The sequence below is a fragment of the Tribolium madens genome, unplaced genomic scaffold (assembly GCF_015345945.1).
Source record: "Tribolium madens isolate multiple individuals breed KSU strain unplaced genomic scaffold, Tmad_KSU_1.1 Scaffold_3;HRSCAF=73;Tcas5.2_LG2, whole genome shotgun sequence".
NCBI classification, from domain to species: Eukaryota; Metazoa; Arthropoda; class Insecta; order Coleoptera; family Tenebrionidae; genus Tribolium; species Tribolium madens.
The window spans coordinates 12505265-12518560 of record NW_025401006.1 but is presented as its reverse complement, the minus strand read 5'-3'; the positions used below and the strand labels follow the sequence as shown (position 1 = coordinate 12518560).

Sequence of the window (13296 nt, the reverse complement as noted above, 5' to 3'; positions counted from 1 at the left end):
CTAATAGTTTGGCCGTAATCGTCGTTCAAAAAGTCAAAATTGTCAAAATTGAGAAACTTTAAACGCGTTTTTCTACGAAACTATAAGACTTAGAGCGTGAAGCTAAAAACCATTAGAATTAGCTTGAAATTATCTATCTAATGGCGCAAACCGGAAGTCGCTCCGGGTTATGATTCCGGGTACAGAGCCATTTTTAGTTTTATTAAAAAAAAATTAATATCTCAAAAACTATGAGTTCTAGGTCAAAGCGGTTTATTCAGGCGTATTCTCCGGTTAATTCTACATCTAGTACTAGTTTTTCATAAGAATCAAAAAATGTTGATTTTTGGTCAAAATCGGATATAGTGCTTATACCTTTAGCCTTATTCTTAACTTTATTACTCAATATTTCAAAAACTATGCATCGTAGAGTATTTTAACTAGTTGCATTGTGTTCAGCGAGAAATTTAACGTCTAGAAAACCATATTTCAACCGTTTTTACGACTTAAGGTAAATTGACTATTTTTACGATTTTACTATCGCTCACCTTCAAAAACTCAAAAAATTCAAAATTTTTGAAACTTGACCCAATGGCGTTTTTTTGCATTTATTTGGGTCCTTAAGACCTCTAGAAATGTAAAAAATGTAAAATAGATCAATTTTAAAGATAATTTTTTTTTTGTTTATCGTCGAGATTTTGGTCGATTTTTGCCACCCGGAACGGTGTAATGGCAATAACTCCGGACTTATTGGAGATAACCTCTTATGTTTGGTACCGTTGAAAAGAAAATTTAATTTTCCATCACACTGGCTGTTTGTGGATTGCGAGCAAATATTTAACTACTAATAGAACTCGTCAAAAGAAACAACTTCTGTAATTCTAAGTTTTGTCGAAAACACGTCATTTCTGAGCTAAAATTAAAAATAAATTGAGACTGAAAACCCATCCCCGCCTATGTCTTAATACGATGTTTACACAACCATCGCTGGCTAATTGGATATGCAGAGTTGGCTTCAAACACATAAAAAACCTACTAGTTCAAATTAAAAAATAAAAAATTTAAGAAAATGTTCTCTTCAGATAATAACAATTTAATGTGTAAAATATATTAAATTGTTATCACCCAGCAAGAACCACATGGAGATATGAGGACGTCTTGCCAAAAATTAAAATAAAACACGCACAAGGAATGAAATCTTAAGCCAACCCTGATTAAAAGGCACGTGACGGACACGAGTCATAACCGAACCATTGCATTGACAACTTCCAGACGCAACTGACCAGTTTAACAAGTTGATTTTTTTACCGTTTGCTACCTCGAAAACAAAATTGTTCGACTGTATTAGCCACGCGTCAATTTTTACGACTGTGGACAAAAAAAGGGACTGGAAGCGATCGCTTGAGGCGAGTCTTAAAGAAATTGAATTGAAATTAAAGAACGAAGACACGTAAAGTCTGTTTTTTTATGGAAATGCCAAACAGTCTTAACGTTGGCACTACTAGTAAATTCATTCATGGTAATTTTAATAAAGGAAGTTGGCAGTTCCGGTTTTTTGAATTAATTTGAAAACAATGTCAATAAAAACCTCAACACAAAATCAGAAAATTTATTTTATTGTAAAAATAAAGAATAATGGATATAGCTTAACACAAATGTGATTATTAAGTGATATTTCTTCCATCTCTTGTGCAACTGTGCACTTTTTGGCTACTGAAACAATATTTTTTTTTAATGTGTAACGTTAAATATCTTTTTAGTTATTGATTATAAACACCTAAAAGTAATAATTTTAGAAAGACAATTTAATGATCTTTTAAATGCAAAAACAATAAATACGGTGTTCCATTTAAAATTTTTAAGTTATTGAATTTTTAACAAACGCTTTCATTTTTTTATCTTTGCAAATGCAACACACTAAAAAAAATTTACATCCTTATAGCTTGTACCTTCTTCTTTGCGATAGTAAAAAAAATATTTCTAGATGTCTTAGTTTTTGTGTAATAAATTCTTAAAAAGTGCATGTGTTTGTCAAAAAAACGTCTTATTTTTAAAACTAAGCAAAATCGACCAATAAAAGTTTAGCTTAAAAACATTGCCATAAAAATCTACATCCAAAAACGGTGTTTTATTTAAAAAAACACAAGTTTGATTATTGTAACTTATTTTTGAGACACGCTGTATATTTGAAAATAATTTTAGGTACAGTTACGGTATTAAAATTTCGGGCAGTATTGTCATTTTCATAATGTAAACTCTAAAGCAACTTTTACATTAATAACCTCATTTTTTACTCTTGTCATGTTTATGTCATTTTGATTTAAAAAATAGCGTCACTGACAGAAAAGTTTAATTGTCAAATGTCAGTCATGACAGTAAAAGATAGTTTACAGTGAACTTTATAAAGTGACAGAAAAATACTGTCCGAAATTTTAATTCCGTAACTGTACATACTATTTTTTTTTGGCAAAGAGTTTCCTCTTTCTGTATAAAAACTTTCATGGGCAACATTCAATGCAAATTATTTTTATTGGTATTTTTATTTCCATCTAACAAGGACAAACACACTGAACGGCTCGTGAAAATCATGGGGAGGAAATTGCAAAAAATATTTTGGATACGAAATTTGTTTGGACTTCAATTCGACTTTTCAACAAATAAAAAAAAATATTTGCTCGCAATCCGCGAACACCCTGTTTTCAAGCGTTTTTTTAGAAATCTCAGATTTTTTGGTATTAAACTCACACAAATGTCTTGCTCACATAAAGATAATAGTTATTTATTCTACCAGTTTGAGTGTAAATCGGACGGATTACTTCACTGAATGGATTATTAAACCACGAGTGTAACGAGTGGTTTATCATCCACGAGGTCTTCCAAAAGATTTATGAAAATTATTGTTTTTAAGTAAAATTTAAAAAAATGTCTGGTAATATACTTAAAAAAAATTAGATTTATAATATTAAAAAAATAATACTAAGTTGAGAATTATTTTAAAAAAATAATAGAAATTTCTTTCTTCTGAAAGATTCATAAAACTTATTATTTTTAATTGTGAATTAACAGAAATGTCTAGTAATATGCTTAAAAAACAATTGTATTTATAAAAAATACTATAAGTTGAGAATAATTCAAGAAAAATTTCTCTCTTCTAAAACATTCATGAAACTGTTGTTTTTAAGTGAAATTTAAAGAAATGTCCAGTAGTATGCTTAAAAAACAATTAAATCTCTCAAAAAAAAAATAATACTGAGTTGAGAATAATTTAAAAAAATAACTCTTCTCATGAAACTTATTATTGTCCATTTGAAATCTATAATATTGTGTTTTTTGATGTCAAATAAGACCCAAATATCATAAAAATATTTATTCTTCGACACTGTCAAAATTTACAGTTTTTCTCCTGTTTGGTATTTCTCAATACCTACGAAATGTCGGATTATTTTTAACAGATTTAAAGCAAGTTTAAGCCTTATTGACTCTAATTCGAAGAATAAAATATTGTATTCCACTCATTTGAGTGTAAATCGGACGCTTTATTCCACCTCGTGGATGATAAACCACTCGTTACACTCAAACTCGTAGAATAAATAACTATTATTTTATTATTTTGATGTTTTTATATTGTTGTTGAAATAAATAAAATGCAATAGTTGTGTTAAAATTTTGGCGAAATGTACTTTTCGACTTAATTTGTTGATTTTTCAGTTCGTTTTAGCCAATTTTGCAAAAAACCTGAGATTGTTATACAAAAACGTGCTTAAAAACATTTTCGGCTTATTTTAGTCTTATTTTGTTTAAAAACCAAATAAATCGAGTGAGACAAACAAAATAACACCAATATCAATCTTTTTTGTAATTTTAGGCGTATTTGGAAAAACTATTTCACTCCAAATGTGTAAATAATAATCAATAAGACTTTTGTGAACTGTAAAATAGATGAAAAAATAGATAAAATTATAAAAATTTTAAAAATACGATACGGTAGAAGTATTGAACAAATATGCGAGCGCCTCAGAACAAAATTATTACATATTTTTAAAAAATCCAAAAATAGGAAAAACAAATGTGTCAACAGTTAACACAATTAGAAAAAACATTTTTTTGATGGTCTAATGGAGGTAGGATAATGTTCCACATAGACGGAATTTGGGTATTTGAATAGCCATATCGTCATTTTTGTGTCATATAAAATATATTTTATTGAAGAATTAAAGCGGCTTTTTTTACAACAGTCTTTATATCACTAGAAGTTACAATGGTAATGTTAGCTTGTTTATAAACAAAGAAATGTTATTAGTCGCCAATAAGTTGATTTACGATTTATTTTGCATTTTTTTCATTACTTAGTACTTAGAAAACTCTTTCATTAGTGACACTTGTTGAATAATATAGTTTAAATCCTTTTAGTTGAAGATGCAACATTTTTTCATGGCCAACTGCGAACAAAAATCAAAGATAATTTTTTGCTAAAAATGTATTATAATAATTTGTTACAAATATATATTTTTTAGATAAGAAAAGCCATCTATGATTCCCATTTAAAAAAATACAAGTTTATTTTATTACGGCTAAACAACCAACTGAAAAAAATGGATAACTACATTAATAAATTCTACGTAAAAAAGTGCCTGTATAATGTCCTTATTTCAAATCTGTGTCTTCTATAATAATGAAGATATGAATTTTTTTAGATTTCGCTAAAACGTCAATTTTTGTCGTCTATAAGTCGAAAACAAAAGACGATAGCGGGATGCGGTTTTAATCAATATTATTTTCTCAAAAAATGAGCCCCAGAATGTATTACTCGTTTTTGGCTAAACCTCTTAGTTTCGGAGATTCCCTATTCGGACATCCAAAATGCAGCACCCTGTACAGTTACGGTATTAAAATTTTGGGCAGTATTGTCATTTTCATAATGTAAACTCTAAAGCAACCTTTACATTAATAACCTCATTTTTTACTCTTGTCATGTTTATGTCATTTTGATTTAAAAAATAGCGTCACTTCAATTCGACTTTTCATAACAAATTATCTTAGTGGTTAAAATATTTGCTCGCAATCCGCGAATACTGTATTCAAGCGTTTTAATGAGAAACATTTTTGAGTCTCTAGGACTATTTGAAGTGCCAAAAATGTTATTTGGTCTAATTTTTTAGAAATTACCGAGTTTCTGAGAAAATTTACGGTGTTAAACTCACACAAATGTCTTACTCACATAATGTTAAAAAAATATTTATTTCATTATTTTCATGTTTTTATATTATTTTATATTGTTGAAATGAGTTTTTTATTTCTATGGAGTGAAATTTTGTTTTTTGGTTTCTATGACCTTGATTTGACATTTCAACCATGTGGGCATGTGTCAAACAAATAGGTTATGTTAGTCAATCAAGGTGAAAGTTCTAAAAATGTAACTGTAAAAAATATTTTTCGGATAGCCAAAAAAATTCATTTCATTCGCAATTCAATAATGCACTTGGTTGTGACTAACAGTACACACCAAACTAATAAATTATTCAAAACAAGTCTTTCTTATCTGGGTCATCCTTTTACTAATCCATTGAGAAGTGTTCAGTTTGTGGTTAAACCATGACGAGTTTAAAGCTAAACCGTCTTGTAAAATACTCATTGGTTGCAAGTGCAACCATTGGTACAGCTGTAAGTCTTCAGGGAAACCAATACCAACTCAATTCAATTGGAATCGTGAGACTAACTCGCGCCGCAGTGACAGTGTTCCAAATCGGTGTCATTTACAAAAAAGACCTTTATGGTCAAAACCTCGACAAAAACTCCGAAGATTATAAAAAACTCAAGTCGATTTGTCACAAAAGAAGCGCTGAAAAGTTACTCGAGTTGTGCTGCACCAATAAGGGGACTTACATCAAAGTAGGCCAACATTTAGCCGCCTTGGACTACTTACTACCCCCCGAGTACGTGCAAACCATGAAAGTGTTGCACAGTCACGCCCCTACCAACCCCATCGAAGACGTCCACAAAGTCCTCCGGGAGGACCTCAAAAAGGACCCTTTCGAGGTCTTCCAAACCATTGAACCAGAACCCTTGGGCACGGCTTCCCTAGCCCAAGTCCACAAAGCCACCCTTAAGGACGGAACCACCGTCGCCGTCAAAGTCCAACATCCCTACATCCAAGGCAACGCCAGAGTGGACCTGAAAACGATGGAATTCCTCGTGAAAATAATGAGTTGGGTGTTCCCCGAGTTCAAATTCCAGTGGTTGGTGGACGAGACGAAGAAGAACATCCCCCAGGAGCTCAACTTCGAGCAGGAGGGGCGCAATGCCGAGAAAGTCGCCGAGATGTTTAAACATGTTGAGTGGCTCCACATCCCTGAGGTAATCTGGGGTTTGACCACCCCCCGAGTCCTCACGATGGAGTTCGTGGAAGGGGGCCAAGTGAACGATTTGAAGTACATCACCCAGCATGGGATTGACCCCTTCGAGGTGTCGGATAAGTTGGGGAGGCTTTACTCCCAAATGATTTTTATCAATGGTTTCGTGCACAGTGACCCCCATCCTGGGAATATTTTTGTGAGGAAGTCGGAGAGGGGCGACTGTGATATTATTTTGTTGGATCATGGATTGTATGCGAATTTGAGCGATGAATTTCGAGTCGAATATGCGAATTTGTGGTTGAGTATCTTGAATCGAGACAGGAAGGCGATGAGACTCCACAGCGGCAACTTGGGGATCAAGGGGGACCTCTATGGGTTGTTTGCCTGCATGGTGACGGGGCGCACGTGGGACACGATTTTGAAAGGCATTGATCAGTAAGTGACCAATTTCCGAAAATGTATATTTGGTTGCCTAAGCTCGCATTGTGTTGCCAAATCAAAAACATAAAATTCACCAGATTCGAGTTGAAAAATTTGCAAATTTTCACAAAATAACGATTTGTATGACAAAAATGACATGTTTTCCGACCTAATTCTGTTATTGTTCGGCTTGTTTTCAACAAAATTTTGCAAGTAATTGCGTTTCTAACTGAAAAAGTGCTAAAACGCTCGAAAAATACAACAATAATGTAATTTTAGACTCAATTAATTTCTTTTAGCGAAATCTAGCGAAAAACTTGAAATTTTTGTACTAAATTTTGTGTTTTCACGGCTTATTTTTGTCTTATTTTGCTCAAAAACCAAATAAATCGAGTGAGACAAACAAAATAACACCAATATCAATTTTTTTGTGATTTTCAGGCGTATTTGGAAAAAATTTTTCAAAATAAATAAACCTGTGGTTCAAAAACGAACAAAATTGGGCTAACGAGCTTAAAAATTTCGATTTAGTTTTGTAATTTTTTAGCCTGTTTCAATGCAATATTTTAAACTTTTTGTGTTTTTATCTCTCAAAAAGACAAAAAACGCCGTTTTTTATTGAATTTGTGACTTATTTTTAACAAAATTTTACGTTTCTATATGAAAAACGTATTTAACTCTGAAGAAATGAAATTTTCGACGTAAAAACGACGTTTTTTGGGTTATTTTATTGAATTTGTAACTTGTAACAAAATTTTGCGTTTCTAGCTGAAAAACGTGCTATGACTCTGAAGAAATGCAATTTTCCACTTAATTCGTTGATTTTTCGGTTCGTTTTAGCCAATTTCACAAAAAAACTGAAATTGTAATATAAAAACGTGCTTAAAAACATTCTTGGCTTATTTTTGTCTTATTTTGCTTAAAAACCAAATAAATCGAGTGAGACAAACAAAATAACAGCAATATCAATCTTTTTTGTGATTTTTAGACGTATTCGGACAAAATTTTGCAAAATAAATAAACCTCTCGTTCAAAAACGAACTAAGTTGGGCTAAAGAGCTTAAAAATTTCGATTTAATTTTGTAATTTTTTAGCCTGTTTCAATGCAATGTTTCGAACTTTTTGTGTTTTTATCTCTCAAAAAGACAAAAAACGCCGTTTTTTGGGCCATTTTATTGAATTTGTGACTTGTTTTTAACAAAATTTTGCGTTTCTACCTGAAAAACGTGCTATAACTCTGAAGAAATGCAATTTTCGACTTAATTTGTTGATTTTTCAGTTCGTTTTAGCCAATTTCGCAAAAAACCTTCTCAAAAACATTCTCGGCTTATTTTTGTCTTATTTAGCCCCAAAACCAGTTAAATCGAGTGAAACAAAGAAAATAACATGAATATCAATACTTTTTTCTGATTTTTAAGCGTGTTTGAAAAAGATTTTGCACAATAAATGAGCCTCTTGTTCAAAAACGAAATAAGTCGACCAAAACAAGCTAAAAATAATATCAATTTTGATTTAATTTTTTAATTGTTTTGCCTGCTTCACCAAAATTTTTAGAATTGCCTTTGTTTTTATCTCAAAAACGTGCTTAAACACTTGAAAATTTTTGAATTTTTGGATTTTTTTTAACGAAATTTTACGAAATAATTGTGTTTCTACTAGCTAAAAAAGGATTCGAAAATGACAAAAATTGAATTGTCATTTTCGATCCTGTCTAGTAAAATCTTGTAAAAAAAAAACAAACAGAACTATTTTTAAACAATTTGGTGGTTTTTCGATTTTTTTGAAAAATTTTTACGAAATAATCAAGTTTCTGGTTGAAAACGTAGAAAATGCTCAAAAACAGTTTTTTCACTTCCAAAAAAGCATCCAAATATTAGAATTTTTATAAAAGTTTTTACTAAATCACCAGATTAGCATGAAAATCACCAGATATAGTAAAATTCCACCAGACCTGACAACACTGGCAATCAACAAGCAAGGTATCCATAGTTACCATACAAAAGTGTATATTTCAGATTAGACAACCAAATATACAAATTTATAATTCAGCGATTACTTGATTATTAAATAACTACACATTAACTTTATTTTTAGGCAAAAACCATCAAAGAGCGAAAAGGACTTATTAAAACGGGAGTTTCCAAACGTCCTACCACTGATTTCAGGGGTTTTAGATAAAGTTAATCGACAAATGTTACTTATTTTTAAAACTAATGACTTAATGAGAGGGATTGAACACACGTTGAAAACTAGTGCTAGAATGGGGGCTTTTTGCGTCATGTCACAATGCTGTGTAAGATCGGTTTACAGTGAAAAACTGTGTAAAGAAAATAGCAAAATTGGCAAATTTAGAATAACCTTAGCCCAATTTTGGGCACTTTTTAAAATAAAATTGTACTACTCATTCTTGAGTATTAGACAAATCCTCAGTACATGACAATTTTATATTTTAGTATTTTTAAACAGTTATTAAATAAAAGAATTTATTTATGTAAATGTGATTTTATTTCGTAATTATCTACAAACGGCAGTGAAAAATCAGATCAATTTTGAACAGCTACTTTGAAAAAACTACTTTTGTAATATTTCAATTCTTCTATGCTTTCTTTGATATCTGAGAGGGCTCTATGCGAAAAAGTCTTTTTGGGGGCCTCCTTGTACACATCCGGATTCCACCTCCTGCACAATTCTTTGATTGTGGAAACATCAATTATCCTATAATGCAAATATTCATGCAATCTTGGCATATATTTTCTTAAGAAGAGACGGTCCATATAAACGCTATTTCCGGCCAAGGGGCTAATTTTCTCAATTACGTATTGAGACACAAACTCCATTATTTTGTCTTCCGCTTCTTGGACGCTTATTTTAGACTTTAAACAGGCCTCTGATAAGCCACTCTGAAATAAAAAAATCAATAAAAAGAAATATATACAAAAATAAAAAAAACTAGAAACGTATACTTCCGTTTTTCTATCGTTTTCGTTTGATTTTCTTAAAGAGTTGAGCCACATTTACTCGAAATGTCAACAACTGTCAGAAGTGTCAGATTAAATGATTGAAATCCAACGCACTCTTAATGATATTTACAAAACGTTAATTTAGGCACTTTTAGACTTTTTTTTCTCTATGAAACTACTATTTTGTAGAATTCTGATTGAATTTTTGTTTTTCACTTTCACTCAATCCCTACCTTTTGCCGTTTTCTAGTTTTAGTGCTTCCAAATTTTCAGAAAAAACAATTGCTATCGCGCGACAAAGATGGTTACATTAAGGTTTTACACGGGTATGAGAGCGTTCAAGCTATCATGTTTTAGTAATAGAGTAATTAATAAACATTTTTGAAAATATCAACACCTTTGGGTTTTTCTGTATTCTGCAAACAAACATTTGGCATATGCAATTGAAAACTAATATTCACGATAAAAAAAAACTAACAAAAACAACATCGTTTTAGATTACATAGATTTGCATACAAAATTTAAATGTTTAGTTTGGTTGTTTCTAAAATATTTTTATCATCACTATATATATCACTATTTTAAACATCTGGGCATTTTTTGAGTCCAACTGATTTCCGTTGAAAGAAAATTGTTCATTACGGCCCTGATGTGGTTCAAATTGTTCTAAGTTTTGCACTGATTGTACATAAAGAACCAATCTGTCGAATTATGTGTATTTATATAAACATTTCAATTTTTTTCGAAGAATAAAGGCTAAAAACGACTCGAATCGGTATTTTTGAATCAAAAATTGAGCAAAATACAAATTTTAGTACACAATAAATAAACTTAATTCACAGTGTTATGTAAATCTTCAAAAATGTCTAATTTTGAAAGTTTGGACATTTATTTATCCTTTAAATAATTATTTGAAAATAAAATCAAAAAAGATTTTTAAAATTATTTAAATTTAAAAAAAATTTCTTGTTGAAAAATCTAAGACGTGGTTCTGATTGGTTGATTTTAAAAGACGTAATTGATTGGCTAAGGATCGAACAATGACACTCAATTATAACGCATTAAATAATTTTTACTTTTTATTGGTCTAATAATCGAAAGTGCAGGATTCATATTGGCTCTGGGGTTAGTTCCACCCATTCTGCAAAATTAGATCCAATTAAAGTAAGATAACTCACACTAAACGCTGATTTGTTATAGAAATTCCATTCAAAATTCAATAATTATTCACGATTTTTTAAATGGGTGGAGTTACTTATCGTTGCTAGGTTTTTGTCGGATTTTGGCCAATAAGAAATAAAAACCGGTTTGTCCTCATCTTAGTGGTAATTACGTGAATGGGAAATGATTATTATTGGTCCATGTAATCGGAATTAACAAATGTATCCAACCAATCAAAAACCTCACATAAAAAACTGTTTTAATTCAACTCAAATTTGCTTGAAAAAAACGCAAAAATAATGAATTTAAATTAATTTTTCCAATTAACCACAAAAAAATTATTGTTGGGACTATTTCGTCAGTTTATTTTCTCAGTGGATTCCAAAAAAATACAGATTAAAGATTTTATACGACTTTCAAAAATTTTTTTCGCCTGATTTTCTTGAAGAGTGTGAGCCACATTGCCATTGTCGCGAAATGTCAACAACTGTCAGAAGTGTCAAATTGAAATCCAACGCACTCTTAGTGATTTTTTTAAACCGTTACTTTTCTCTATGAAACTCTACTACTTTGTAGAATTATGATTGAATTTTTGTTTTTTACTTTCACGCAATCTCCATCTTTTGCCGTTTTCTACTTTTAGTTCTTCCAAATTTTCTAACAATTTCCAGGAAAAAACAGTTGCTATCACGTGACAAAGATGGTTAAATTAAGGTTTTACACGGGTGTGAGAACGTTCAAGCTACAGAGTGGTTATAAATGATTTTCATCTAGCCAGCTTTGGAATTTTTTTGCATGTAACGTTATTTGTGCCGCTCTACTTTTTTTGAAAGCTATAGTTCTGTCATTAGTGACACTTATTAATTAATAATAAATTGTTGTAAATTAAACTTTTATTGTTTCAACTAATTTCCAATAATAATTGATAATAATGTATACTTTGGAACACAACAAGTTTATAATTGAAGTCTATTTTCGAAGAGGACGCTTAGTAAACGGCGATTTTTTAATTTTGAGTTAAAACAAGTAGGTACCCCTATTTTCGTAAAGCGGCATTTTTTATTTTACATGGAAAATTCACAGCTGGCTAGATGAAAATCATTTATAACCACTTTGTATCATGTTTTAGTAATAGAGTAATAAAAAATAAAATAATTAATATATACTTTTGAATGATGAGTTTTGCACCATTCGTTCATATTGTCTAAAATATCTTGCGGGTGGTGAATAATAAGGTCAGGCCCTTCTGCTATAATATTCAAATCGGAATCCGTTATAATGCAAGCAACTTCCATCATCTTATCAGTTGCGACATCCAAGCCGGTCATCTGCAAATCATAGTTTTGAGACAGTCCCAAAAGAGTACATTTTTACCTCCATGTCGACCCACACCACGCGATGTCCTTCCAAATCAAAATGGGGGCTATTTTTCACGGTCGAATATCCATTAACAACAGCTAAAAGAAGTCTCTTGATTATTTAGCACTTGAAAGTAAGGCAACTACACACGAGTCGGGTTGTTTCGAACAAAAAAACTCATCTTATTTGCCATACTTCGAATCATTTTGAGGTTAGATCCGCAAGTTAAGCATTCGCTTAAATGAGTTACAGCAACGATAAAAGCGAGTTTAATGAACTCATTTAATTATTATAAAAAACATTTGGTTCACAAAAGTTGCAATTTTATAATGATATGGATTAAAAACACTTCCCGCCACATGTTAATGACAGAAGAATTGACATCTGTCAAATACTATAAGTGTCAAATATCAAAAGTTAAAATTGATTTTGACAGTTGACACAAGGCGCCAATTGTAAACTATTGCAAAATGTAAAATTTTATTTTCTTTCACAAAAACTTTGTTTCTGATTAACGTAAAAAAATAGAAATATAACTCTATTTCTGTTTTCATTTGGTAAATTTTTTGTTTGTTTTTTTGCAAAATAATTTTCTACCTGAAAAACGGTCTAAAAGAACAAATAAAATAAACAAATAAAATAATTTGTAACTAATATGGTGATTTTTTGACTTATTTGTGAAAAATAGTATTATTATTGTAATAACTAACTGTATGCTATAGGTGTCAAATGCCAAACTCTAAAACTCAGTCTGACAGTTGACATAACACATCAAATTTTAAACCATTGAAAAGTCAAATTATATTTTCTTTCGAAAAAACGTTGTTTTTATTTTATAAACACTTAAAAATACTAATATAATATTATTTCTATTTTAATTTGATAAATTTTGGTTTGTTTTTAACGAATAAATGTTGCAAAACATTTTTTTTTTGTTGAAAAACCTTCAAAAAAGCGATTCAATTTAGCGATTTTTTGACTCTGATGTGCGAAATCTCGTAAAAGAATATGGTACTTATATTCCATACAATTTTTTTAATAAAAATTACTTCCCGCCACATTTT

General features: G+C 30.6%; 2 protein-coding genes across 2 annotated transcripts; one reads left to right on the top strand and one right to left on the bottom strand.

Annotated features, from left to right (window-relative positions):
• Nucleotides 1-5340: 5340 nt before the first annotated feature.
• Nucleotides 5341-9248, top strand: LOC123008306 (aarF domain-containing kinase 1). Its single transcript, XM_044404095.1, has 2 exons — nt 5341-6767; nt 8847-9248. Exons 1-2 carry the CDS (start codon nt 5572-5574, stop codon nt 9187-9189), a joined length of 1539 nt encoding a protein of 512 aa, XP_044260030.1. The 5' UTR covers nt 5341-5571; the 3' UTR covers nt 9190-9248.
• Nucleotides 9239-12609, bottom strand: LOC123008307 (probable oligoribonuclease). Its single transcript, XM_044404096.1, has 4 exons — nt 12383-12609; nt 12248-12330; nt 12040-12201; nt 9239-9652 (listed from the first exon to the last, which is right to left on the bottom strand). The coding sequence occupies exons 1-4, from the start codon at nt 12435-12437 to the stop codon at nt 9296-9298; spliced, it is 657 nt and encodes a 218-aa protein (XP_044260031.1). The 5' UTR covers nt 12438-12609; the 3' UTR covers nt 9239-9295.
• Between the last annotated feature and the right edge of the window lie 687 nt (nt 12610-13296).

What these genes read in the sequence shown, in the direction of transcription:
- LOC123008306 (XM_044404095.1), top strand. Translation starts at nt 5,572, where the DNA reads ATGACGAGTTTAAAGCTAAACCGTCTTGTAAAATACTCATTGGTTGCA. An exon ending in ATTTTGAAAGGCATTGATCA is followed by an intron (nt 6,768 to 8,846) that starts GTAAGTGACCAA and finishes CTTTATTTTTAG; the next exon opens with GCAAAAACCATCAAAGAGCG.
- LOC123008307 (XM_044404096.1), bottom strand. Translation starts at nt 12,437, where the DNA reads ATGATTCGAAGTATGGCAAATAAGATGAGTTTTTTTGTTCGAAACAAC. An exon ending in TGGTGTGGGTCGACATGGAG is followed by an intron (nt 12,202 to 12,247) that starts GTAAAAATGTAC and finishes TATGATTTGCAG; the next exon opens with ATGACCGGCTTGGATGTCGC. An exon ending in GCAAAACTCATCATTCAAAA is followed by an intron (nt 9,653 to 12,039) that starts GTATATATTAAT and finishes TTTTTATTTCAG; the next exon opens with AGTGGCTTATCAGAGGCCTG.